The 24,554-nt window shown below is 38.7% G+C and overlaps 1 protein-coding gene across 1 annotated transcript in view; it reads left to right on the top strand.

Annotated features, from left to right (window-relative positions):
- The first annotated feature begins 305 nt into the window (after positions 1-305).
- IFT81 (intraflagellar transport 81) overlaps positions 306-24,554 on the top strand; it is a 40,314-nt gene continuing 16,065 nt past the window's right edge. The window contains exons 1-11 of the mRNA XM_064168991.1: positions 306-465; positions 551-715; positions 1,498-1,601; positions 2,186-2,366; positions 5,205-5,294; positions 6,321-6,386; positions 6,705-6,815; positions 8,077-8,161; positions 15,352-15,515; positions 18,179-18,274; positions 20,213-20,359. Of these exons, the coding sequence (XP_064025061.1) occupies positions 572-715; positions 1,498-1,601; positions 2,186-2,366; positions 5,205-5,294; positions 6,321-6,386; positions 6,705-6,815; positions 8,077-8,161; positions 15,352-15,515; positions 18,179-18,274; positions 20,213-20,359 (1,188 nt within the window). The 5' untranslated portion in view covers positions 306-465; positions 551-571. The remainder of the gene's footprint in view (positions 466-550; positions 716-1,497; positions 1,602-2,185; positions 2,367-5,204; positions 5,295-6,320; positions 6,387-6,704; positions 6,816-8,076; positions 8,162-15,351; positions 15,516-18,178; positions 18,275-20,212; positions 20,360-24,554) is intronic.

Raw genomic sequence — 24,554 nt, 5'->3', positions numbered from 1 at the left:
GCCTCTCCACAGGCCGCCCCCGGCGCGCCGCGGCGTTGCGCATGCGCAGCAGCCGCCCCCGCTGGGGCCTGCTTCCAGCCGTCTCTCGCGGTGGCAGAGGCACCCGGCAGCGCCGGAAGTGACGTCACCGCACGGCCTGGCAACCGTTACCAGGGTAACTGGGAGGCGCGCGCGGGGCCGGTGCGGGGCAGCTGGGGGCGAGGCCGCGGCCGCGCGCTCGCCTCGGGGCCGCCACCGGGCCCGGCTGCGGCAGGGCTCCGGTAGGGCTCCGGTAGGGCTCCGGCCGCCTGCCCGCCTGCCCGCCGCCTGCCCGCCGCCTGCCCGCCGCCGCCCCTGCGAGGGGCCCGGTCTTCCTTCGTGTGCCGCAGGCCTCCCTCTGGAGCTGAGTGGGCTGCCAGGCCGGGCCGGGCCCTGCCGAGGCCTCCGCCAGCTCAGCGCCTCTGTGCTGCCGTGGGCGTCTGTGAGGTGGTGCATTCAGCCGCCCTCCCCGCAGCTACCAAGGCCCTTTCCCCAACGAGTCCTTGTGATATCTCTTCTGTCATTTCTGCAGAGGTTTTTCCAGGACACGATCATGGGTGATCAAATCCAGTTCATTGTTGAGAAGCTCAATCAGGAGCCCTTCAGGAAGAACTACAATTTAATCACGTTTGACTCTTTAGAGTCAGTGCAGCTGTTGCAGCTGCTCAATGATGTTCTGGGGGAGATTGACCCGAAGGTAAGAAAGGCAATCAGAGGTGCTCTGACCTATGTAATCATGAACATCTTACAAGGGCTTGACACAGACATTTGCTTTGATTTAGACTGGCTTTGTATAATCCTGTGGCATGGCCAAAATGGTTTGTATGAGTCTTCCTGGAAATCGGTGGGTATGGCAAGAATCCATTCTCTCTGTACATATATGTTTTTGGCAAACTAAGAAATGGTTCTTAGGCAAGGGATCTCTGTCCTCAAGAGATGATGAGTGTATATTTTAATGTGGGAATCAGGATACGGTTCTTTCCTTGATTCATCTTGACAACCACTGTGTTAAGTCAAAACAAACTCTGTCTTGCACACATACACAGGGCAGGAACTGACCAAGAACTGACCCTCATGACTTGTCTGCTGCAATAGATGTTTAATCCATCTCCTTTGAGGCTAACAAAAGTGCATAAGACCAGAAGGAATTGTTTATACATCTGGGCACAGATATGTGTGTCTTGGTGTGCTTGGCTATTTGACTTCCTTGGTGGAAAGTACCAGTTTGTCTGCATGGATGAGGTCCCCTGAGCAAGAAGAATATACACCTAGAATAAATGTACCTGGATGCACATTAGAGAAAAATCTATTAGAAGAAAATTGATATGTGGTTACAAAAAGAATATTCTATGTGGAGCATCTCACTTCATTGACATACCAAGTGACAAATAGAGAAAGTAAATTCTTCCAGTGTTGCTGTTAAGTAATGTGATTTGGTCAAACAGTGGAGAATTAATTTATTTTTGTAAAACTCTTTAGCATGCTGTTGACATTAGAGAGGAGCTGCCAGAACAAACAGTTAAAAGAATGTTGAGTCTTCTGGGTATCCTTAAATACAAACCTCCAGGAAATATATCAGACTTGTAAGTATCTCTTTGTCTCCAAATGACGGTAAGACATCTACATCTTTAATACAGAAGTTGTGTGCATTTTTGACCTCCACTATCCCAGTGGGTATATGTGTTACGCCTTGAAGACAGCTCATACCTAGAGAGTGTGGTACAGGGGATGGCAGAAGGCGACTCTCGCAGGTATCTGCTGCCCTTAGGTCCTGCTGCAGCAGCTGCTATTGCGGAGCCAGCCAGGAGAGGGTGCCGCATGACAGGCAGGGTCAGTTCCTTCCCTGTCCCTCTCAGGCCAGCCACCCGAGGCTGGAATAAACCCTCCTGTGTCAGGTTATAACTCAGAAAACCCACAGCGTTTTTATTCCCGAAGAATATCCAGGAAAAGGAAGCTGGCTTTAGCCTTTTGATGTGTTATGAGGGTTTTATTGGTCTCAAGGTAGCAGAATTAGGATCATAAATAGCAAACTGGCATCATGAATGCTTTCCTCTTTTAACAGCATTAAGAAAGTGGAGAGAGACAGTCAAAATATTGCAAATTGTTCCACGCCAGTGTTTCTTAGTTTGAGATTCATTGGTACTTTCTGTTTTCTGGTTTTGTATAGGAGCACATTTCGCCAAGGGTTAGTTACGGGAAGCAAACCTGTAATTCATCCTGTCTTGCACTGGCTTCTTCAAAGGACCAATGAACTCAAGAAGAGAGCTTACCTGGCACGTTTCTTAGTAAAACTGGAAGTGCCAGCAGAGTTCCTACAGGATGACACTGTGGCTGACATCAACAAACAGGTACCATTTTTCATGAATAGGCAACATTTTGCATTAATTAAAGTGCCAATAGGAGGAAGGATTAATGAATTAGGGAGTTACTGTTGAGATATGAGTTCAGGTGAGTCAAGAACATGTTGGAATCAAGGGTGAGCAAAGATTCATAACATGAAATGTATCTTTTCACCTTTCTTCCAATAACTCTGAATTTTTATACTAATAAGTAGCATTGAATTAAAAGTGCTAAATAATGTTCAAAGGTCTGTTTCTAAAGGTTTAAACACCATTTGTCCTCCCTGTGAACTGTGACATGGTTATTTTAAAGTTTATCAATTACCACTTCAAACTAGTCCTGAAAATACTATGACCAAAAGCCAATGTCTCCTAATTGTCAGTTAATTCTCTGGTATTTAGTGCCTAATGCTTGTATTAGCCTTATCCCATTTCTGCTCGAAGCATTTATTTTTTGAGGAATAAGTAAAAAAATGTCTTTTTCCTGAGCTGACATTCCTACTCATTATTTTCCCACTTCTTTTGTGAGCATTACTTGTTGATTTTAGGTAGTTAAGAGTGGGTGGGTTTAAAATGCAAAGCTTAAAGTGAACCAAAGTTATGTTGTTAGAGTATTATCTGAAGCACATATTTACCTCATTTTTATCCAGTTTTCTGTGCTTTGTTCTGTGTAGTGACTTGCAAAATCAGTAGTTTTAAACATTTGTAACAGGTTCTCTGTGCACAGCAAACCTCCATAGTCTGATTGAAGCTTGGCTAAGCCTTTTATTTTTTTGTTATCATTAACAATATTGAATTTATCACTTGGAATAACTAAGCAGAAGCAGCAAAGAGAGAAAGGAATGCAGACTGTATGTTTTTTCAGTATGTCACAGTCTTAATGTGTATAAATACCCTGTGATTTCCATTACGTAAGAGGTGTTCCTTTTTGGGATTACACTAATAGAACCATCTTATTAACCTAATACCCTGCTGATTAATTCAAAACAGGAGCTGATCTAATATACTGCCTTAATGTCATTTAACATTCCAATGCAAATATTTAGATACTAATGAATTAAAGAATTGAGCATAAATTATTTCGATATACAGGCTTGCAGTAGTGTCTTTTAAGAGAAACATTTCAAATATGAGAGTTTGGAAATCTTGGAACATGGGTCAGAATTTTATGAGTGTAGAATCAACCTCAAAGTGCTCAAAGTAGATTATTTTAAAAGGTACTCAGAGTACTTGCTACTTTCTCAACTGTGTTGCAGTTTGGACATCAGATTGGCTGCAGTATATAATTTAACAAGTAAGAAACTCCAAGCATAAATCTGGTTGTCCAGTCTACAGTGAGTTGCCCCTGCATGCCAGGAACCTTTCTTCCTGCTTCAGGAACCTGTTTTCTTCTGTTATTTGAGTGTGTCAGTTATTTTGGGTGCACAAGGGATAGCTGCAGCTTTTATTGAGTGAAAGAGAGAAACCTTCCCCTTGTTACAATTTGTCAAATGGTGCCATGCCCTTGTTTGTCCCAGTAAGGACACAAAGAGTCAGTAAACTCCTTTTTCCAAAGAGGTGGAGAATCCACACGAAGGAAAGCTGTCAGACATCAGCAATCCTGAATGCAGTTGTTTAGAGACTGCCTAACAAATAATGAAATATTATTTGTTGAAGTACTTAACTTGCATCCTGCAGAAGTGATGCAACACAGACCAGTTGTGTTTTTACTCCTAATTTTTTGTAACTCATTCTGGATTGTCTAGTATGGGCATACTTTTTCTTACTTTTATTTGCCATTTCATCAGGCTGCTTCTCTATTACTTTATCTTCCTCTCAGTAGCCATTTTGTTGCTACTTTTTAAAATTCATTCCAGCTTGTCAGTGTATGCCTGATCTTGAAACAACCAGAAATGAATAGAGCATTCTAGATGCAGGTTCCCCAGGGATTTAGAGACCAGAATTGCTGCTTCCCTGCCTTTGTTTGAACTGTCCTTTGCTATGGCCATTTTGTGTTCAGCATTCATATCAATTGCTCTTTCCAGGAAGTAAAAGATGATTTGATATTCTCTTTTTAGATTTTTCCATCTCATTGAATGGCTGTTTCTGTGGAGATTATCATTCCTTCTATCTCAGCCTGCATTTCTCCAAGTTGAATCTAAATTTGTTTCCTATCTGTATTTCTAAACTCTTTCTGTCCCCTGTTATTTCTCTACCCACACAGACTTTCACACTGCCTCTCAGTTTAAGATTACTGGTGGGCAATGTACTGGTGTGGAAGTAGCACACTGTCTCCTTCTTCTAACTGCCAAACTACATATATCTATGTCTATAATATCTCAGGGCATGGTTATGCAATGTGTCAGAACTGCTTCTCACGTGTTAAGTCAGGAGTGCTGTTGGGACACTTTCCTGGATTGAAGCTCAGGGCTCTTTAAATTCAAGCCTCATTGCTTCAGTCAAGTATGGTGTTAGATCAAGCTCTTCTTTTCATAGGTGATAAATGTACCTATTTGATATACATGGAGTTACAGTAAGAGAATAATTTGTTAATATAGCATTGACCCTTTCAGATAACTTCTTATCTTCCTGTTTTGAAAATGCAATGTGCATTACAAAGGAAGAGGTGATAATCCTGAAGGAATTGTGACATTTCTGAGTGTATCTTCAAATGGAAGAGAATCCACTGTATTTTGTTTTATTTTTGCTTTAAAAGTTGACAAGATTTTCTGATAAAAAAATGTCTTTACTTCTCGTTCTCCCCATATTTCTATCTCCATATTTATTATCTTAATAGTAAAGCAACATGTTGATCTGAAAATCCTTCAACACTGAGCTCATTCTGCTGGTTTTTATTTAATTTTATAGTATGAAGAGCTGATGGAAGCATTTAAAAACCTACATAAGGAGTGTGAGCAGCTCAAAACATCTGGTTTGTCTACTGCAGAAATAAGAAGGGTAAAAATATCTGTCAAAATCACTCAACCTTTGTGTAGACTTTTGTGAATTGCAGTTCTGTTTTTGTTGATTTTGTGGACTCCCTGCAGTTACTAAGCTGCACAGGTTAGAGCTGGTAGGCACTGCAGCTGCCTTTTGGAAACTGTTCTCTGTTGGCAAACAGATGAGAAGGTTCTTGCTTGTGCTTAGAACTGAGCTTTCTGAATCAGATTGGGAAGCAAGGTTGCCAAGGTTCTGTTCAGCTTGATTTTCAGATATTAGAATTCCTTTTGCTCTGAATGCAAACTGACACAAAGCCTTCTGTACTGATACAGGACAATGATTTCAGAGGCCGTTGAATGAATTATGACCTCAAGTCAAGAAAAATGATGAACCTCTGTGGCTAAGGTGCTAAGATATTTGCCCTGTTTCAGTAAAATATTTATTCACAGGTCCAGCTTTCCATGGGCAAGTTAAAGCAAATGTTGAGATAAGACCTGAATTTGCCAAGTTTATTTCCCTTTCTCTTGTAACTATCAATCTCTGGAGTCCTGTTGCTGTAACATAGGATTAAAGGAGAGTAATATTCAGATACATGTTTTAGCAGTAGAAAGTGTTTCTTTTAAAGCAGTTTTAATATAAAATTGGCAGCAAACATCACTTGTGCAATTTCATGCAAAGTTGTCTGCCAGGAAGATGGTAACATTAAGAACATACGTTAGACTGCATCAGGTGTTGAATTCGTGCTGATTTTTCCTTGGTTGTTTCTGTTTGTTTGGTTTTGTTTTAGAGAAATCCACCTGCTTTTCTTTTAAATGTTCACACTAATACTTGAGGATGCAGATGAAGGAATGTTAGCATAAAGAGAGTGGGAACTGTGGGGGAAGTAAAGAGAGGAGAGAAATCTTCTGATCATAGATCAATATAATTATAACTGCTTCAGAGTAGTTAGAGAATTCTAATTTTTATGTTAATTTGAACAGTTTAGTCCACTCTGTATTATACCATAACAAAATTAACATTTCTCTATTTTTTTTTGCCCTTTAGGACATCAGTGCAATGGAAGAGGAAAAAGATCAACTCATCAAGCGAGTAGAGCGTCTTAAGAAGAGGGTAATAAGAGAAGTAGCGCTGTTACGTTTCAGTGTCAGAATCCTTGGCTTGCAACTCTGATTTTGGAATGCAAACAAGGATTAAGATAAACACACTGTATGTCTAGGAAGGAATCGAATAACTAATTGACCCACGGGGAATCTCCCCAGGCATGAGTCCAGAGCTTTTAAGAGTCTTGAGTCCAGTACTTTGCTGTCATTTCTGAGTAGTAACATGTATGGAAAGGAAGTGCTAAGTGGGCTTGTGAGACATATGATCTCTTTAATGTATTTCTCAACTATATGACAGTAACACGCACTATTTATCCACTTGCTGTAGGTGGAGACAGTACAAAATCATCAACGAATGCTTGAAATAGCAAGACAGCTTCGCTTAGAAAAAGAAAGAGAAGAGTCTTTGGCTCAACAGAAACACGAACAAAAAAATCAGGTACTGACATAAAAGCACACCTAACAGTTGTTGATATTCGTTTGGGAACTGTGCATTTAAAGAGGTACACTGGGAATGTCAGCACAGAGTTCCTCCCAACACTAGAAGATGAAAGTCTATTTTAATCAGAAATATTTCTGTACATTTTAAGAGAAGAGGCTTGACCCTGCAAATTTTGAACACTTCATTCAAAGTACTTGGCTGCCTCAGCTGCTACTGACCTCATCATTTAGCAGTCCCAGGAAATGTTCCATGACTTACTGTGGGAGCACCCAAAGCAAGTCCTTTGTAGTTATGGTTGTGAGCAAATGTTTCCTTAGTTTGATTTGTATCTCTGCATCTGCACTAAGATTTTGAGGGCTAGGCAACACAGCATGTATATCAGCCATTCACTGGGAGGAGTGAATGTGTATTTGGGAACAACCTTGGTGTTTTGATACCCGAGTTTGGCAAAACCGATGTCCTGGGAAGCACTGGAAGTGGTTGATATCTGAATATAAGGGTGGATTTTATTCCTGAGCTATGCTTTCAAAAGAAGATATTTTAACAATGTGGCATTGATTATTATTACATAATTTCAGCAAATTCTGTAGCATGAACTTCAACACTGTATTACAAGATGAAAAAAAAAAACCACCAACCACCCAGATTTCCAGTCTCACAGTCTGTATTTGGCTGCAGACTCAATGTGAATTGGTTCGCTTTCAAGCTGTTGGGTCTTTGCTTGAACCAAAGTGAGATCACAGGTAAAACAAATATGTTGTCCAGCTAATTGTAGTTCTCAATACACATTTCTTAATCATAAAGATGCTTGTCATCTGGATTCTGTCTGGCAACAGCTTTTTCTGCATTCTCTCAGATTGGGCAGTGGATTGCTGTGACAACTCAGCTGCACTGAAGAACTGCAGTGTGAGGACAGTTGGCAGCTGCAATCCTGATTCATGCTGTCTATTTGTGGTTCTGATGTTCCAGCCACTCCGATTTTTGGTTGGAAATTGTTTCATCAATTCTTGCCATACTTTTTTGGGATTTCAAGAGTATTTTGCTTAACATTAAAGAATATCAAGTAAACTCAGGCCAGTCACTGAAAATTTGTTTTGGCACATTCCCTTGTGAAACAGCTAATCACTAGATGCTTACAGCTACTACTACTCTTTTGATACTCTTAGTGTCTCTCTGATACTTTTTCATTTTGATACACTTTGGTTTTAGTAATTTGAATATGCATCTCAAAACAATGAGTTTATTTCTCTCTTAAAAGTTGTTCCACGCAGAGCAGAGACTGCAAAGAGCACAGCTCCAGCTGAAGGAGATGCACCATGCAGTAGTGGACTCAAAACCTGAAAGTGAGTAGTCATCTCTAAAGGCTGGGGTTTGACACTTTTCTATTAAAAATTAAAGCAAAACTGGATTGCTGTCAACGATAAGAGTAGTGCCAAAGAGCATAGAGGAACATAAGAGAATGTAAAGAAAGAAATAACTTGTGTTCTAAAGATGTGTGCTGGAGGGCCTAAGCTTGAATGTGACCTGCCTCAAAAAGCCAGGGAAACAATCACAAGGGAAGATGATAGCAGTCATATTTTTGATCTCTACTTTTTAATAGATGTTAAACTAGCTAAATACTGAATAGTAACCACAACATTTTGACTTACAGGGAAATATTTTAAATTTATAGGGAAATGTTTTACTGTGGTGTGAAGGTATAAGACTCAGAATGGCCCTTTCCACAGGGCTTTTCCAGTTACATTCAGTGTTCCTGTGGTATACTAAAAAAAAGCCATATAATAATTTTTATTATATGTATAGGCTACTTACTGATTTAAACTTACTCGAGAAATGAACAGCTGGAATTGCAAAGGGCCAGAAAAAACCAGAAACCTCTTGGGAAGCACAAACTTCCGATGTAGTAAGGTTTTATGCCTCTTGTGTTTAACTGGGCATTGGTGAAATATTGCTGCTTAGACACATTTTCAGTGTGTGTAAAAATACCTTGAATACCACGTTTCAGTCACTGTGGATTGTTTTTCTAGTTACCTTCTATGAAATGCTTATTTTAAAAGCTTATTATTGGAGTTTCTTACTGGAGTGGAGTTCTGTGCTGTAGTTTTGTATGGTACCAACAATAAAGCCTCTTGCTTTGTTAATAGATCATGGATTAGATGTATACACACAGAGAGATAGATTATAGGTGTATATAATAGAGATACCTATCAAAGCCTATATATTTATATATGAATATCTTTACTTGCATATCAAAATGTTTTGTTCTTCTGGTGTGACTGTAGCTGATGGGGTTGTATGTTGCTGCATTGCATTGACAACAGCAAGACTGCTGATTCTTGTTTCCAGTGGTCCTTAAGTCTGCAAATAACTTCAGCAAAGTAAATTCTGCTTCTTGTGGAGGAAGTTAGAACTCTGTGATCATTTCTAAAAGTACCAGATGGGAAAGGAATGCAGTTACTAGATAAATGCACAGCAAACTGTCTCCAAAGGCCACAATTTGACAACCTCTAGGTTTCTGCTGGTTTAATCACTGTGAGGGAGATATATAACAAGAAGGAACATGGCAGTTTGACAACAAAACTGAGCATCAGTCTAGGGCTCAGTGTTTCAGATGTATGTGATCTTCAGCAAATCACTTAACCCCTTCGTTTGTCTCTTGCACTTGGTTATTAATAACCCATCACAGGATTGATAGAGGGTTCATGTGCTGTTCACACAGGCTTTGGGACTGATTTATAGAGAACTATTTTATTGTGGTGTGAAGGTGTAAGACTCAGAATGGTCCTTTCCACAAGGCTTTTTCAGTTACATTCAGTGTTCCTGTGGTATACTTAAAAAAAAGCCATATAATAATTTTTATTATATGGATAAGGCACTTACTGATTTAAACTTAAGTCATTGTCCTGCTCTTTCCTGTACATTTAATATTCCAGTTGCAACACATAACTGTTCAGCAGCTCTTTTTCGTTAGAGCATTTCTTCAGCCACAATCACCACAGTGCACTGTTATTACTTTGTAATATTAATTTTTTTATGATGCCACTGTACCACAAAGGGAACTCACAGAGTATCTGAGCAATCTTCTCTACTCAAAGGGACCTGCAGTGGATTTTATAATCATTCCATTTCTGCAGCAACTATCAGAGAGTTTATACAGCAAAGCTGTGTCAACATTTCTGTTTCAGTTCCTGTTTTTCTTTTTAAGGCCAATGGAAACTCAATGGGTTCAGTTCAGAGAAGCAAAGGTAGCATAATAAAAAGTCAGTAAATATGTCATTTAATCACTGAGTTGAAAATAAACATAAAGTTAATGTACTTAATTTTCTTATCTTGAGTCCTGCTTGCAGGAGAAAATAAGTGTTTAGATGTTCTGAAGAAAAACTTGGAGTCCTTACTTAAGAAAATTTGTGTTGAAATTGTGCCCAAACAAAGACTTCAGAGCTTAGCTTTATAATTGCTTTTCCCCATAGTAGTTACAAAGACACTGCCTGTAGTAGCCATTACAGAAAGCCAACTGTGTTTTTTAAATAATTGAAATGAGGTGACCACTGTGCACCAAAAAGGATTCCATTTATTTTAAAAGCTTTGTTGGTCTACAGTTGTCACAATTTATTTTATTTAAAAAATTCCTCTTGGCTGCAGTCTGGTGCCTGAGCTGCCTACTCCTATCAGCATAGGTGTATGCTGACAATTCAGTGTCTGGTGGTGGATTTTCACTGCGAGTCAGAGGCTTTCCTTTAAGTAATTTTCTTCCCTTTTTGGTACTTCAGGTATTTCTACTTTTCAAGCAAAACAAAATGATAAAAGTTAGTGTCAATGAGTGAAAGCTTCTTTGTCTTACAGATGGATGCTGCTTTGATTATTTAATCTCATAATTAATTTAGGATGAAGTGTTTTAGAGAAATGTAAAGGAGCTCTGTAAGACACAGCTAGCACATATTCATATAACATGCAATTAGCATCAGTTTGATTTAGCCAGGAACACACAGTAGGTTTTGAGCTCTTAGAAGATTTAGAAGCCTTTGTACTGCATGGTGAAAGACAGTTGCTTGTTATGAGGTGTTTTGTAGACTAAAATTGATCAGACTGGCTTCCCTGGTTGTTGACATCACTGCTACTCAGTAAGTTGAAGTAAAGAGAGGCAGCTGCTGGTGGTAGTGCTAAGCAACATGAATTTGCAGTTTCTTTTTTTTTTCTGTTATTATTCCAGATATAATAGTATTTTTATTAACACTGACCAGTAGTTTGAATAAACTAGCTCATGCTTGCTCAGCAAGCTTACCATTATTTTGCTCTCAATATCTCTGCTGGCACAAGCACAAATTGTTAACGCCAAGAAGTGAACTGAATGACAGAAATTCTTGATCTCTGTCCATTTTACAGAACATTATTGTTGACTTTATTGGCAGAAATACAAAGAAGTGGAAGACTAGCTTGAAAATATTGATTAAAAGAATGTGTTAAGATGATTGTTGCTGATAAACAGCAATATGTATAATGTATATGCTTCTCTAATATATAGTAATAGAGCACTGAGAACTGCAGAGATACTGACCAAAAAGGAAATGCTTTGTATAGATGTCTTTTTTATGTCATCTTGGACATCTTGATGAAAAAAATAAATTTAGGATGCTATTTAACTATCCCATTTGAACAAAAAATTGTCAGAATTATCTTCTCCTAACATTTCTAAGTTTAAATGATCTCCACCACTGCTGCAGACCACCTTACAAAGAAAGTTATAGATGTATTTGGTAAAGGGTAATGTTTTTGGTGGAACATTATTTTCAACCTTAAATGATTTTATGTCCTATAAAGCCACTGTCCATTGATGCAAGGTCAGGGGTAAAGCACTTTTAAGCTAATTTCCCTCTTTGATAAGAATACAAGTCTGCTTGGTAAGATTAGTAGTATTGCTATTATTTTTTTAAGGCCATTAACTTAGCTTCCACTCCATTTTGAAGAAAAAGTAGCAAAAAAATTAACATGATACCTGTTAAAATACATTAAAATGAATTTATTGAAAGTTTTAGAAAGAAATTCAATCCCAGAATCATCAGCAAATGGGTATGTTTGTAATTGGGACATGCAGTGTCTGGCTTTCTTTTGTTTAGTATTACATCAGTTACTTCATAGAAAACAATAAATGATTGATTACTGGTGAAATAGTCAAGTGAAATAATAAGTGGGGAAATGTATGAGTAATGGGGGGAGGAGAGAGTTGATGTGAAGTGACTTTAGTCACCTTGGAAGATAAGCCCAAGCCAACAGTGTGTATTCTAAGCCAAATACCACAGTATTCCTCTAGGAATAATGTGTGTACAATGTAGCTACAGTATGTGGGACTTCCCTGAGAAGTGACTCTGAAAAGGACTTTTGGGTCATGGTGTAAAAATGGTAGAGCTAGAGCTCTCAGTGTCAAAGCTTTGGTGCTATCCATGCATTTATGTGTGGGAGAAAATGGAAGAGGAGATTTAGTACCTTTCATTTTAGCTCTGATATCTCCATCACTGCAACACCAGAATTCAAGAAGAATGCTGAAGCTCCGAGGAACGTCAAGGAGCATCAGAAAAAACCTATAAAACAAGGAAAGCATCACTTAAAATGGCAAATTCAGGAAGCTTTTTAGTTTTTCAAGGAGATATAAAAAGGATAATTTCATCATAATCTGTCAGAGTTTGCATGGCCCAGACCTGTGTTTTATGCAGGGAAATTGGAAGTGATGTGAGTGGAGGCTCTTGATGGAATAATTCTGATGCTCTTTTGTTGAGGGTGATGTCAGGAAGGGAAATGAAGGCTTTAGTGTAAGTGAATGCCATGTGGAAGTCTCTTCTAGACCTGCTTTTGTCATGGCTTTTCAATGGGATATTAAAGTGTAGTAGATAGTCTATAAAATGAGTGCTCCTTTTTCATTTTCTTCCTTAAAAAAGATCAGTATTGTTGCAAATGGTTTTGGTACAGGATGCACTTGGTAGCCTGGAGTGGGGAAAGAAGTAGAAAAATAAATAGGAATCTGAGACAAAGTGAACCAAATTTTAGATCCATTAGCAGAATTATGCAGGGAAAATTGCCTCTTTCCTGCATGACTGAGCAAGCACCAAGAAACTCTCCCATCCCTCTCTTTGTAATAATAATAATAAAAAAAACTGAATGGAAAACATGAGGAGCTGCTCTTAATAGCTCTCCACATGTAAACACGTGGTTGGCAGAACCTTGCTAAAATAACCTTAGGGCACAGAGCCAGGCTTTCTGTGCAGCTTACGTATGTAGATTTTGTAACCATAAGTCAATGTTAAAACATTAAAAAAAGAACTTATATGTGTAATGGAAAGATTTGAAGTATGCTTGCTTTTCTTTCCTCTGGCCTGGGAATGGTTTTCACTAAAAAAAAAAAAAGAGAAAACACGAGCTGCCCTATGTTTTGTCTTTTAAGGTCCTGTTAAGCAGCAGAAATAGCTCTTAGGTAGTTACTTCTCCATGTGTTGAATCTTATGGGAGGAAAAATTTATCTGAAGTACGTAGGAAATAATCTGCATTATTCACAAGGGATGTTGACATCATCGTGTCTTTCCCCATCAAGATGTCAAGTTTGAACTCGCTCTGCTGCTTCTTTTACTGTAGCAGCAAGCAGCATGCAGAACCAGTCCATGTTTAAAAGAAGCTGGTGGTAGCTCTGAGGGTATCTCAGAAATAAATCTTGATAGTGATCAAGGTTATACCCTGTGAAGTCAATAGGGTCCAGCTCTTAGGAAAGCAGTTGTTTAGGTGTGGTTGTTTCCTGAGATTGCTGTCAGATCTGCAATAAATCATTTACCCATGGACATTTTGGTAAGAAAACTGGAAAAGTACAAGAAATAAAGCATATTGCTCCTAAGAGGAAAACAAGAAGTTGCTTCAAATAAATTAAAATATTAATATTTAATATCAGAATAATTTAATTAATTCCACTTTGATTTCCCCACCAAAGATCTTGGTTATAAATACCAAACTGGGAGGTTGTGTTCCTAGTCTGTTCTGCAGTGATAATTCAGCTCTCAGTGTACATGGGAAGTTTTGCTGCATTTGCAGAGGTGGTAGATTTCTAGTGAGACATTAAAATGTGGTCCCTCCTGCCCAGCTCTGTCGTGAAGAAGACTGGAATGGAGATCTTCTGTAAGAAAGAAGTAGGAAATCTCTCTCTCTGAGTACCCAGTTTCTCAGGGTACACCTGTAAGGATGTACACATGTAATGATGTACGCCTGTACATGGTGGCTAGTGCATGCATAGAGTAACACCACTTACCATTCTGAAACCAATGATGCTGTGGGTTTTGCACAAGACAAGTGACCTTTCCTCAAAGGGAAGAACATCCTGTGGTAGTGTTGCTTTTCATAAACTCAGAAATCAACAAACTAAACTGCTGGAAGAGAGGAGTCCCCACTGCTTTTAGTTTGTGTTGACTTAACTTTGTTAACAATACAGCCCTCCCTAGAGTCTGTTTTCTTCCTTCTAGTTCTTGAGGCTTTGTCAAGGACTCTTGGCTTATTTCCTCTCTGGCAGCTAGATGAGGTAGCTTTCCTTTCAGTCTAAGCTGGCAGCAGAGGGTGAGGAGGATCTATCAGAGGTAAACAGTGGCAGAATAATGGGGCCCCTTTTTCCTAGGCTTGTATTTCACTTTGTTTTGACCTTTTGTCAGTCAGTGAAATGGTCAGCAGGTGTTTTAGCCTGAGAAGCATAAAAAATCTGCTTTCACCTGCATCCTCCCATCTCTGTTTCAGCCTGTATAGTGTCCCAAGATTAAACACTTGCTCTAACAAGAAAAAATGATGTGCTATTTAGAGGGAGGGATTTTCTAAGTGTTCCAGCAATGAAAAAGACCCTTAAAGTAAGCATATATTTAAATTCTACTCATTTTAAGGCCTTTTTAGATGCCAGATTAGAAACAAGTTTTATTTTAAGAGATAATTTCCAAGGAGATAAGAAACCTATACAGAAGCTAGGCCAAATTAAGATCTTTGTACAGATAAAGAATTCACACAGAGATAAATTCTGTCTGTAGATGAAGTAATTTACATGAAACAATTACTTGATCTGTGAGTAGGACCAGCTTCAGGATGCTTTGCTGCCCCTCATTTTGCTTGTAAGCAACCAAAGTCTAGCTCTTAACTTGTAAAATTTCAGAAGAATGTAATTCACAGAACAAAAACAGTATCATAGAATCCATTATCTTGGTGTCTGTAAGACACACAGAGGGTTAATGGCTTTTTGTATCAATTTTGCATCTGATTCAGCTGGAGTGTTATTTAAGAAGGGATTTATTTGCTTGTTGATGAAAATAATCTGTCAGGGAGTTAACAGTTGTATGTTAGAGACACAGATAGATAATGACACATATTGTAGCATTTAACATCCAGATTAAAACTCTATCAACTACCTGTTTCTTTGAGCACTGAAAGGCAAACTCAGATGTTTTGCTGATGTTACTCTAATGCGTTGCTGAATTCAAACTTAGTTATCCTGTATAGACACACACTGATTTAATTACTTTTTAAGGTTTAATAAAGAAACTAGAAGAAGAAATGAATTTCAATTCGTACCTGGTTACTGAGAAAATACCCAGAGAGCTTGAAAGTAAGAAGAATTCAGTGTGTTTGTTACAAAAGGTGGTTGCAGAGCCAGCTATGAGTCAGTCTGATCTCAGTAGCATTGAAATGAAGGTAAGTTGACCAAGATCATGCTTAATTTGTGCTTTGTAGCATGCTCTTAAGGTTCTTGTACATTGTAATTTTCTTATTCCTGCTTTCTATCCTTGAGAAAGTGTTTCATTCCCAAAGGAACATCCCTGCAGTTGTAAAACGAGAGGATGTGTTAATCACTAAAAGCAAACTCTCAGGTAAGTTTAAAAAATGCCCACCAAGAACAGAAGAGCTCCAAACCCAGCCTCGACCCCAACCCTATCCTCAGATGCTGTTTGGGCAATTGTGGCAGCAATTTGCTGTGGTATGGACAGAGATGTTCATTTAGCACAAAGTGTACTTCAGATTTCACTTGTTTTAAAGTCTCACTGACATGAGGGGAGTTTATACCAACACACAGAGAGGCAAATCACACTCTCTGAGTGGTAGATCTTCCCAATACTAAGTCTGAGTGTGCTCAGAACCCCTTAGTGTTTGCCATAGGTCTGCATAATTTGGTAAGACCAAAGGAAATATGAGGATGAAATAGTTGATTTTCCTTTCCAGATTTCTTCAGAACTGAAAAGGAAATGGTGTTAGAATGAGGAAAAATCCTTATTTGTAGTGTTATGTATATAAGAAAGTGCACAGAGGGATTTGTAGCCACCAAAGCACATTTATATATCTCACTCAATGAAGTTTTCATAATCCTAAATGAAAGATGATATATGTAAATACTATGTTCTGGAAGAATTTAGAGGTATGCTAATTATTAGTATTCCTAGTGATGAAGATGTAGAACAATGTTGGCTAGAGTAGGAAGATAAGTCCTACATTTTACCACATATGCTGGTCAGTCTAAAGGCCTCTTCTCTTATGAGTTGGTTTTTAATATTTCCAGGATCACTAACTCAGGCTTTGCTGTGAAAGCTAAATAATGAGGAAACAGAGTATTTGTAATGGATCAAAAAATGAGTGCTCCATGGGTGTGAGGACTGCCATCCATCATTCCTCTTGTGTCTCAAAGCAAAGGGAGGTTCAGTAACTCCACCAACAACCTTGTAGCCTCTGCATTCACACACAGCACATGCCAAAGTTGTGCAATAAAGACATGGCCACAGTTTTTTTGGATCAGATGAGAATCAGCAGTCAAGTATCATCAAGAATACATTCTAAGGTTAAGGCTGCCTTTGACAAGAGTGAAATCAGTGACAGCCTAATTTTGAGTTCCAATTGTTCTATTTTACAGGATGACAGCCTTATTAAGTGGTAGATTAGGTCTGAAATAATAAACTAGCTCCATGATTCAGCCTCTGCTTTCCTAGTTTATTTCTTTTAATCAAAACAATAGCTGTGGCTGAGTTTATTTCTCTCAAGCATATTGGAAGCCCTGTTTGGCACCTTTCTTCTCCAAGAGCATTGTTGGAATTTTGGCAATATTTTAAAAAGCTTCAAGTTGTTGGTTGTTTTTTTTTTCCTCTTTCTCTGTGAGGTAACTTTTTAATTTGGTATATTTTGGAAGGATGGTCTTCTTAATCGATAGTAAAACCATGTCATACACTTGGCTCTTACTACAGCATGGCTTTAGACAGAATTTTATCTTTTTATAAAGTTGGCCTTCTATTATTTGTGTCTTAAAAAGTTGTTGCACTGCACTAAGCATGCATCTTGTAATATATAGACCAAAAATTTATTCACACAAGGAAATTCTTTATGCCATCTTCAAATTCAGGTCTGTTCTACTACTAACAGCTTTTGCAAAGGAACAGAATTTACAGAAGATGTTTTTTTTTCAGGTGTTGGGAGTAATTTTAGTCCTACTGAGCTGTTAATTTCATAGAATCATAGAATCAACCAGGTTGGAAGAGTCCTCAAAGATCATCCAGTCCAACCCCCCAACATTTGAAACATTTAGTCTTCAGAGTACTCATAGAAATATTAGGGGAATGCCCAGCACCATACCTACCTCACATCTGCCTTAACTTGCTTTCAGGACATATTTAGGCTGCTTCAGCATTCATCTAGTTAGCAGAGAATTAAAGGAAGGTTGCTAGGGCTGTGGTTTCCATGGCTGATGAGAGTCCCAGTGTAGCTTCAAGTCAGGCCTGAGAAGGCCAGAACCAGTACACTGGTGTAGTTGCATATGAGTTTCCTGGTGCTCTGAAGCTTCAGCTAGAATGAAGGTAACAGTTTAGGGCCATGGACAAACAGATGCATTTTGCAGCAGTAGAGGGAAGGTGCCATGCAGCTGGAATATGATGGGCTGTGAGCCTGAAAAAGAAATTATGAAATCTGGTATCAATTAGTCTTTATATTCTCCCCTTTAAACTTGTGATAAATGGTTGAATGAAAAGGAATTTTAACTAATATTGATAAAATCACACTTTTCACAGAGTCTGTGACAACACCAGTCTTTTTTCTGTCTGTACCAATTCACGTGAATTTTGTCTCCATGTATACCAGTTTACTTCATGTTCAGGGCCAATGGCATGCTTCTGTCTTATCATAAAGGCACAGAACTGGAAATCCAAAACCATAGCCTCTTCCTGGCCAAATCTTAATGACTCATTATGTTTTTTGGGTTTGCTTCTCTCTTTTAAAAATGGAAATAGCTGGATTGTAAACCTGGTTTGCAAAGCGTTTAATTTTTGGAGAAGATAGAGAAACAAAGCTCCATTTCCTTTGTTTTCTACTCTGTCTTGCAGATAAATGAAGTAAATGCAGAAATGAATCAGCTTATTGAGAAAAGAATGATGAAATATGAGCCAATTGATAGTAAATTTTCCATGTACCGCCAACAGGTAAGAAGGAACAAAAGCTTCTTAAGCAGAAGCAATTGAGGACTTTTTGATCACTGCTTGTTTCACATACTGATTTTTGTCTTTATTTAGCATAAATCAGTAGAAATTCTGCTATACAGAAACAAAATAAATAAATAGCTGTTGAGCATATTTAGGGCTGACTCAAACGATTGCCTTCAGTCATGTTAGTGAGTTTGTATGGGCTGTCCATAAGCTGTGAGGTGTTCTGCCTTTCAGCTGCATCACAGCAATTCTGGAAGGATCATTTGGAGGAGCTATTTTGGTGAAGATCCAGCTGTGGACTAATTCTTGAAAGGCAGCATGCAGGCTGGCTGCTGCACTCAGACCTGAATGCCAGGCTGGCTTCCAGTTATGTCCCTCACTTGTGTCTGACTGCGTGCTGTTTTTCTCTGTAACATCTATTAAGAAGGGATTCTTTGATTTTTCATCCTGAAGCTGTAAAATAGTCTTTCCATAAAATAAGCTGTCTGGTCTAGTCTTAGTAAATTCACAAGTTATAAAAAGGATTTATGAACTCTGAGATGTTCAGAGCTTAGGCAGAAATGTGATTTCTCTTCTAGGCAACCTGTCCTGCTGCTAATTTTGAAGATTTTCATGGTGATGCTTATGGTGATGGTTTAAAAAATAAAAAGGCTTAAGTAAAATGTATCAGTGGGTGGAAAAAAAGGTGATAAAATGTGTACTGCACTTCAATCACATATGCAATAGGAAATGCACCATTTTGTTTAGTATGAGATGCTCTTCCCAAACCCAAAGCCTACTACATAATGTGCTGGTACCAAAGACCAACTGGCTCATGGCATAATTATGTTCATGGACCACTCCAGGAGTTCAGGTTTCTGCTGTGAGTTGAAAGCAAGTGGTGGAGTCTGTGCTTTGTTGTGAGGGACTGGCTTCTCTTTCATAAAATAATGATCTCTCATACCACAATATGTCACTGCAGATATCTCATGAAACAAAGAGCTGAGCAGAATTCTCTTAGATATATTTTTAGAAATAAACCTGGTCCTTTTAAGCTAGGGTAAGAAAGCCAGTCTTTATTTGGTTTCATTTAGCCCTAAATTTTCCCTTTGTGAAGAACCCAGCCATGCTTCCCTCCAAATTCATGTGTATGCATCTAAACTAATGTATTGCTTTAAAATATTTTTTAATCAGCAGACCTCAGCAGGATAAAAATTCTTTTTTCCCCGCCCTGAACCAATGTATTCTTACATTCTCACATTTGTTAGCTTCTAGTCAAATGTTAGGTGCTATTAAATAGTCTGTCTTGTATAAAATATTCTTCTTTAAAGACTTTATCTTCTAGACTCCAAACAAAAGAATAATCATTAATCTACATTATTTCTGTACTGTGTTCCTTTATTCATCATCTTCTAGCTATTTGCCAGGATTTAGTGGCTCAGTTCTGCTGTTAGTATAACATATTTCTGTAGGTTGGAGTAGGTTGGAGTTATAAAAATCTGTATTGTGACATTTGTGAAATCTTGGATAACTTTCCAGTTAAGCCATGTTGGTGTTTCTTGCATGTGCACAAAAAGGGACTAAGCAGAAGAAACAGAGCAGCTAAAATGCCTGCCCTTTCCTTCAATGAGAATGAAAAATGAGGTGGAGAGATGCAAATCTAAAATGTAAAACACATCATGACGAATCTGGGAAGAAAGAGCGTGCTTGAAGCCTTGGCTGGAAGGCAGGAGCCTGCAGCCATGGCCAATGAAGCTGTGATGTATATAGGGTGTAATCGATGCTTTTCCTTTACAGTGAGACGTGCTCACATTTCTTAATGAAAATCAGTTTCTGACAGTTAAAATGTGGTTTCAGTGGTGCAATGCCTGAAAATGTAATGGATTACATTTTGCTAGAGATTAAACAAGATGATTTTTACTTCACTTGTGTTATGCATTTCTAACGATCCTGCAGGCATCGATAATTTCCCGGAAGAAGGAAGCCAAGGCAGAAGAACTGCAGGCTGCCAAGGAGGAGATGTCCAGTGCTGAAAGGCAGATGCTGCAGAAGACCAGTCAGGCCCAGGAGTTAGAAGGTGCTGATGTTCTGAAAGGGGATGAGGTACGCAGTGAAACAGTGGGTTTAAGGAAGAGGAAACTTGGAAGAGACAGATCAGTTTTTGCTAACTTGCACTTTCCTTTGAACTTCACGTTGCAGTAACTGCTTCTACAGTGACTTACTCTCTTTCATGCTGTGCTGTCAAGCTGCATGTCCTTGGCATTGTTACAGATTGGCCCTCTGTTTTTTTAATGCAGATTTTTCATCATGAAATCCCCAAATTAACATATATGAAAACCAGATGATCTTGGAGGTCTCTTCCAACCTGGTTGATTCTGTGATTCTTCATGTGCAGATAGTACAATGCTGTTAAGTGCATTCAGGTGCTTTCCAGTATTTATACTGCAGCAGTGCTTGATTTGTAGCTGTTTTCAAATTGTTCATCTCAATCATTCACATCGTACCTGATAGATTGAAAGTTGTATGAGAGTTTTTAACCTTCCAGACTCTGAGTCAAAATAATGTCAGTATCATCACAGTGATACGATGACAAATAACCAATTAAAAAAGTCAGTGAGATGAATGAAGGGATGAGGAGTTGAGTGATAGGTCATGTAGATTGATTTTGTCATTTGATGTAGAATATAAATCTGTGTTACTATCCATTGTCTATGTGGTACATGATCAAAAAGTATAATATCAATAGGTATCAGAAATGCAGTTAATCCTGTTGTATTTATTACCCACAAGAGTTTGTACTTCAAAAGCTTTCTCAAACCCTCCTGAAGTTTAGCTGCAAGACAGACTTTGACTAGCACAGTCAGCATAGCTCAGGCAAAGTTATATTTGAGGCTCTACTTATCAAAGCAGCTTTTTCTTCTTCAGAGTTTGCAAAGATTAAGGCTGCTGCAGCTGGGTAGCAGTTTGTCAGCAAAAGTAATTGACTTTTCTTCAGACAATAATTGTTCTCAGCTTGGAAAAAGCCTGCTAAGTGTATTCACTAAAGCAAGAATTATTTTAGCTGCATCATTGCTTTGACTTCATGTATCTTTTCATTGCCTCCATACTGTGTTAATTTGCACTGCCATCATTTATCACAAGTAACACTTTGCTTGCTTTTCCTTTGTGAGTTTCTGTGCTTTTTTTACATACTGCTCAGCACAGGCAACGCCCTTTGCAGAAGGAACTCCCTTCCTGATCCTGTAGGACATGCCTGCTCCACAGAAATCACATTTCTTTTGAAGGAGTTTTAAAGAGTCAGTCAAGTATGGGAATGTGTCCACCCATGCTTAAAGATTTCCTGTATCATATGGAATCCATGCGTATTTCACTGCTGCCTCCTTGCCTTTCTCCCCTTCTGTAAATCAGGATGAAAGCTACAGGTGGAAGCAAAGGCACAGAGACTGAAGAATTAAGATGTTGATCTTGTACCATAATATTCTGTACACATTCCATAGGGATTCCATAGGTAGCAATAGTGAGACCACTGCATTAGATTAATCTCCAATACAAGCTTCTCAACCCCAGTGGGCATATTGCTGAAGTCTCTGACACCTTTTTAAGTAAAAATAAAACCAGAAAGCAGACAATCTGTGTTTTGTGACATGTGATGGGAAAGAACTATTTAATTAATCATCAAGAATGCATTACCAGAATAGCAACATATGCTTTACATTATCTGTAAATGCACTGTAAGGTAAGAAATAATTAATGTGTCTGTTCTCAAGGTGGACACATACAGTTATCTGTGGTAATTCCAGGAGAGCAGGCTAAAAGGGAGACATGGTTACAGAACCTTAATGAAAAATTCAAGTTAAATGTCTGACACAAAGAAGCAGCTCAGGCCAGAAAAAAGAAAAGATTAGTTTTGAACATAAACTGTATTCTTTCTGTTCAAATAGGTTCTGGTTTTGACTTTAAGTCTTTTCAAGTCTTCATTTTGAGGACTGAAGAGTAAATGACTGAGCACTTTGGACAAAACCTTCAGTTTAAAATAAGAAGTGTTTGTCTTTTCCTAAAAAGCATTTCCTGCTCTGTAAAATACCTTCTGTACTTTGGCCCATGACAGACAGTATTATACAATCTATGTCCTCCTCTTGTTTATTACTTCATTAGGTGTACTGTAGTGGTACTCATGGGCCTCAGTGTAAAGCAGTAAGACTGATTCCTATGGCTAAAAACTTGGAAAGGATTTGAATTGTTGATGATTTGGATTGCTTGTTTCTCAAAGGTCACAGATTCCTCATCTGGAAAGTGGAAATACTAGTATTTAATTTGTTTCTAAATGTCTGCTGCCAAAAATGCTGCACAGGAGCTCGTTGCTATAGTCTTGGTGTGTTCTCAGAGCACGTCGCAAATGCATGCTATAGACACTGTCTTGCTGTAGGCTATGTTGGGAAGCCAGGACCAATAGATGAGACAAATCAGTCTTGGCAGGGAAGAGGTGATGAAGCAAAAGTGAACAGGTTATCTCTCATCAGTAAGTCTCAACTCCTCACTCACCAGACAATGTTTTGCTAGAGATTTGTTTCTGATATGTTATACTTCGAGATTTGTGTTTTCTGATTCAGTGCTCTGTTACTCCAGCTTTGAGCCAGTACCAAAGGATGTCTTGATGAATGTAGTAGTGGTGACTCACTGCAGCAATACAGACGTTCAATGGGGACTGAAAAAGGTTGTACATTCCACCTTCACCTGGCATTCTGACAACAGAAGGATTCCTTCTGCTTGTTGCATTAATTCTCTCCGTTTTCAAAAAGGAGGAAAGAGGGTTTTGAACAAATAGGTTTGTTGTCTTCAGATTAAAGTGGGCTTTAAATTCTGCCTCATTTAACCTAAGTACTACAGTTAAAGAATTACTTTTCCCCTTTACACAGCATTTCTCACCTTCTCTCTGTCTCATGTTGCTGTATCCTCTTACATCATGGCACTCAAAACACTTGGAAATCAAAGCATCGGTGCCCTCCTAGCTCATGCTCCCTAACCAGTGTTTGGATCTCCAGTTGGGGTTTTCTTAGAACTTCATTCACCAAAAGGTCAACCCTGGCTTATGTTTTCAGGTATTAACATTTTGTTTTCTTCTCTAATCACAAAAAAGGAATGTTACAGCATTCCAGTTGGTTGGAGAGGTTATACAGTCAGATACAACTCAGAACAAACAGCAATTCATTTGCATAGAGCACAAAAAGGTAGGAATAAATTGTCTGCTTCGGGGCTTATGAAATCTTTTTAAGTACTTCAGAGAGAGTACAATGAACGTGGGGCAAAGTTGGCAGGCTCCTGGCTGCAGCTGTCAGATCCTGAAAATTAGGGAATCAAATGCTGACACTTAGAAGGCTAGATGGCTCAATTACAAGTGATCCCAGGTAAAGCTGTGGTATTTTTAGCTCTTTACACAACACATTGTACTTTTCAGGCTTCAGCATAGGGCCCCAAGAACCTCAGCTTCCCCAGTGCATCAGAATGGAATAGTGTCATAGCTGTGCTTAGCGGCAGCAATGGAAATGAACACATTGTTGAGAACGTGGCATAGAAAATCCTCTCAAGTTTGTTAACATACAGGTGAGATTTGCATGTTCATTTAGGTAAGGAGTTGGCTTTTTTAAATACAAATGCCATCCAGGCCTGCCTACCCCTTGTAAAACAACATAAAAAGTGTGCCAGTTTGCAAACAGAAAACAGTCGGTCTTGGGCCACAGATCTTCTAGTCCCTTTTCCTCTGAAACTGCTTGGTCCATCTGAATCCACCACAAGCAACTAAGTGGGTGGATTTTTAAGAGTAGCTATAGAGGAGCTCACAACTCAGACGTTATATATTACTATTTACCAGGATATATTATCCTCTTCTCTGTTCTCTTTCTCTTAACTTCTCGCTAAGGTTCTAGGTACAGTTATTCCTGTCTGTCAGAGGCTCCTTACACATGGAAATGGGAGAGTAGCTGGCAGTCACGTTGTGAGAACAAATGTGGCAGATCTGTAGGATTCTTACAGAAGATTTTTTGCTCTAAGAAGTTAACCATCATTTAAGCCAAATGTATGCAGTGATTCAGACAAATCTGAACTGATCTGAATGCTCTTTCAGCACCCACTGGCATGAATAAATCATCAATTTTATTGATTTGTGCATTTTCAGTGATAACCAAAACCAGTTTTTCATTATAAATACTCTGATTGATCCAAATTTTTGGTAATGCCTACTGTAATACTTCTTTCCTGACTCGAAGCAAACACTACTAGAAGAGATAACCTATTAAATGCT

Source organism: Pogoniulus pusillus, chromosome 30 (genome assembly GCF_015220805.1).
Source record: "Pogoniulus pusillus isolate bPogPus1 chromosome 30, bPogPus1.pri, whole genome shotgun sequence".
Taxonomy (NCBI): Eukaryota; Metazoa; Chordata; class Aves; order Piciformes; family Lybiidae; genus Pogoniulus; species Pogoniulus pusillus.
This window is presented reverse-complemented; position numbering and strand designations above follow the sequence as displayed.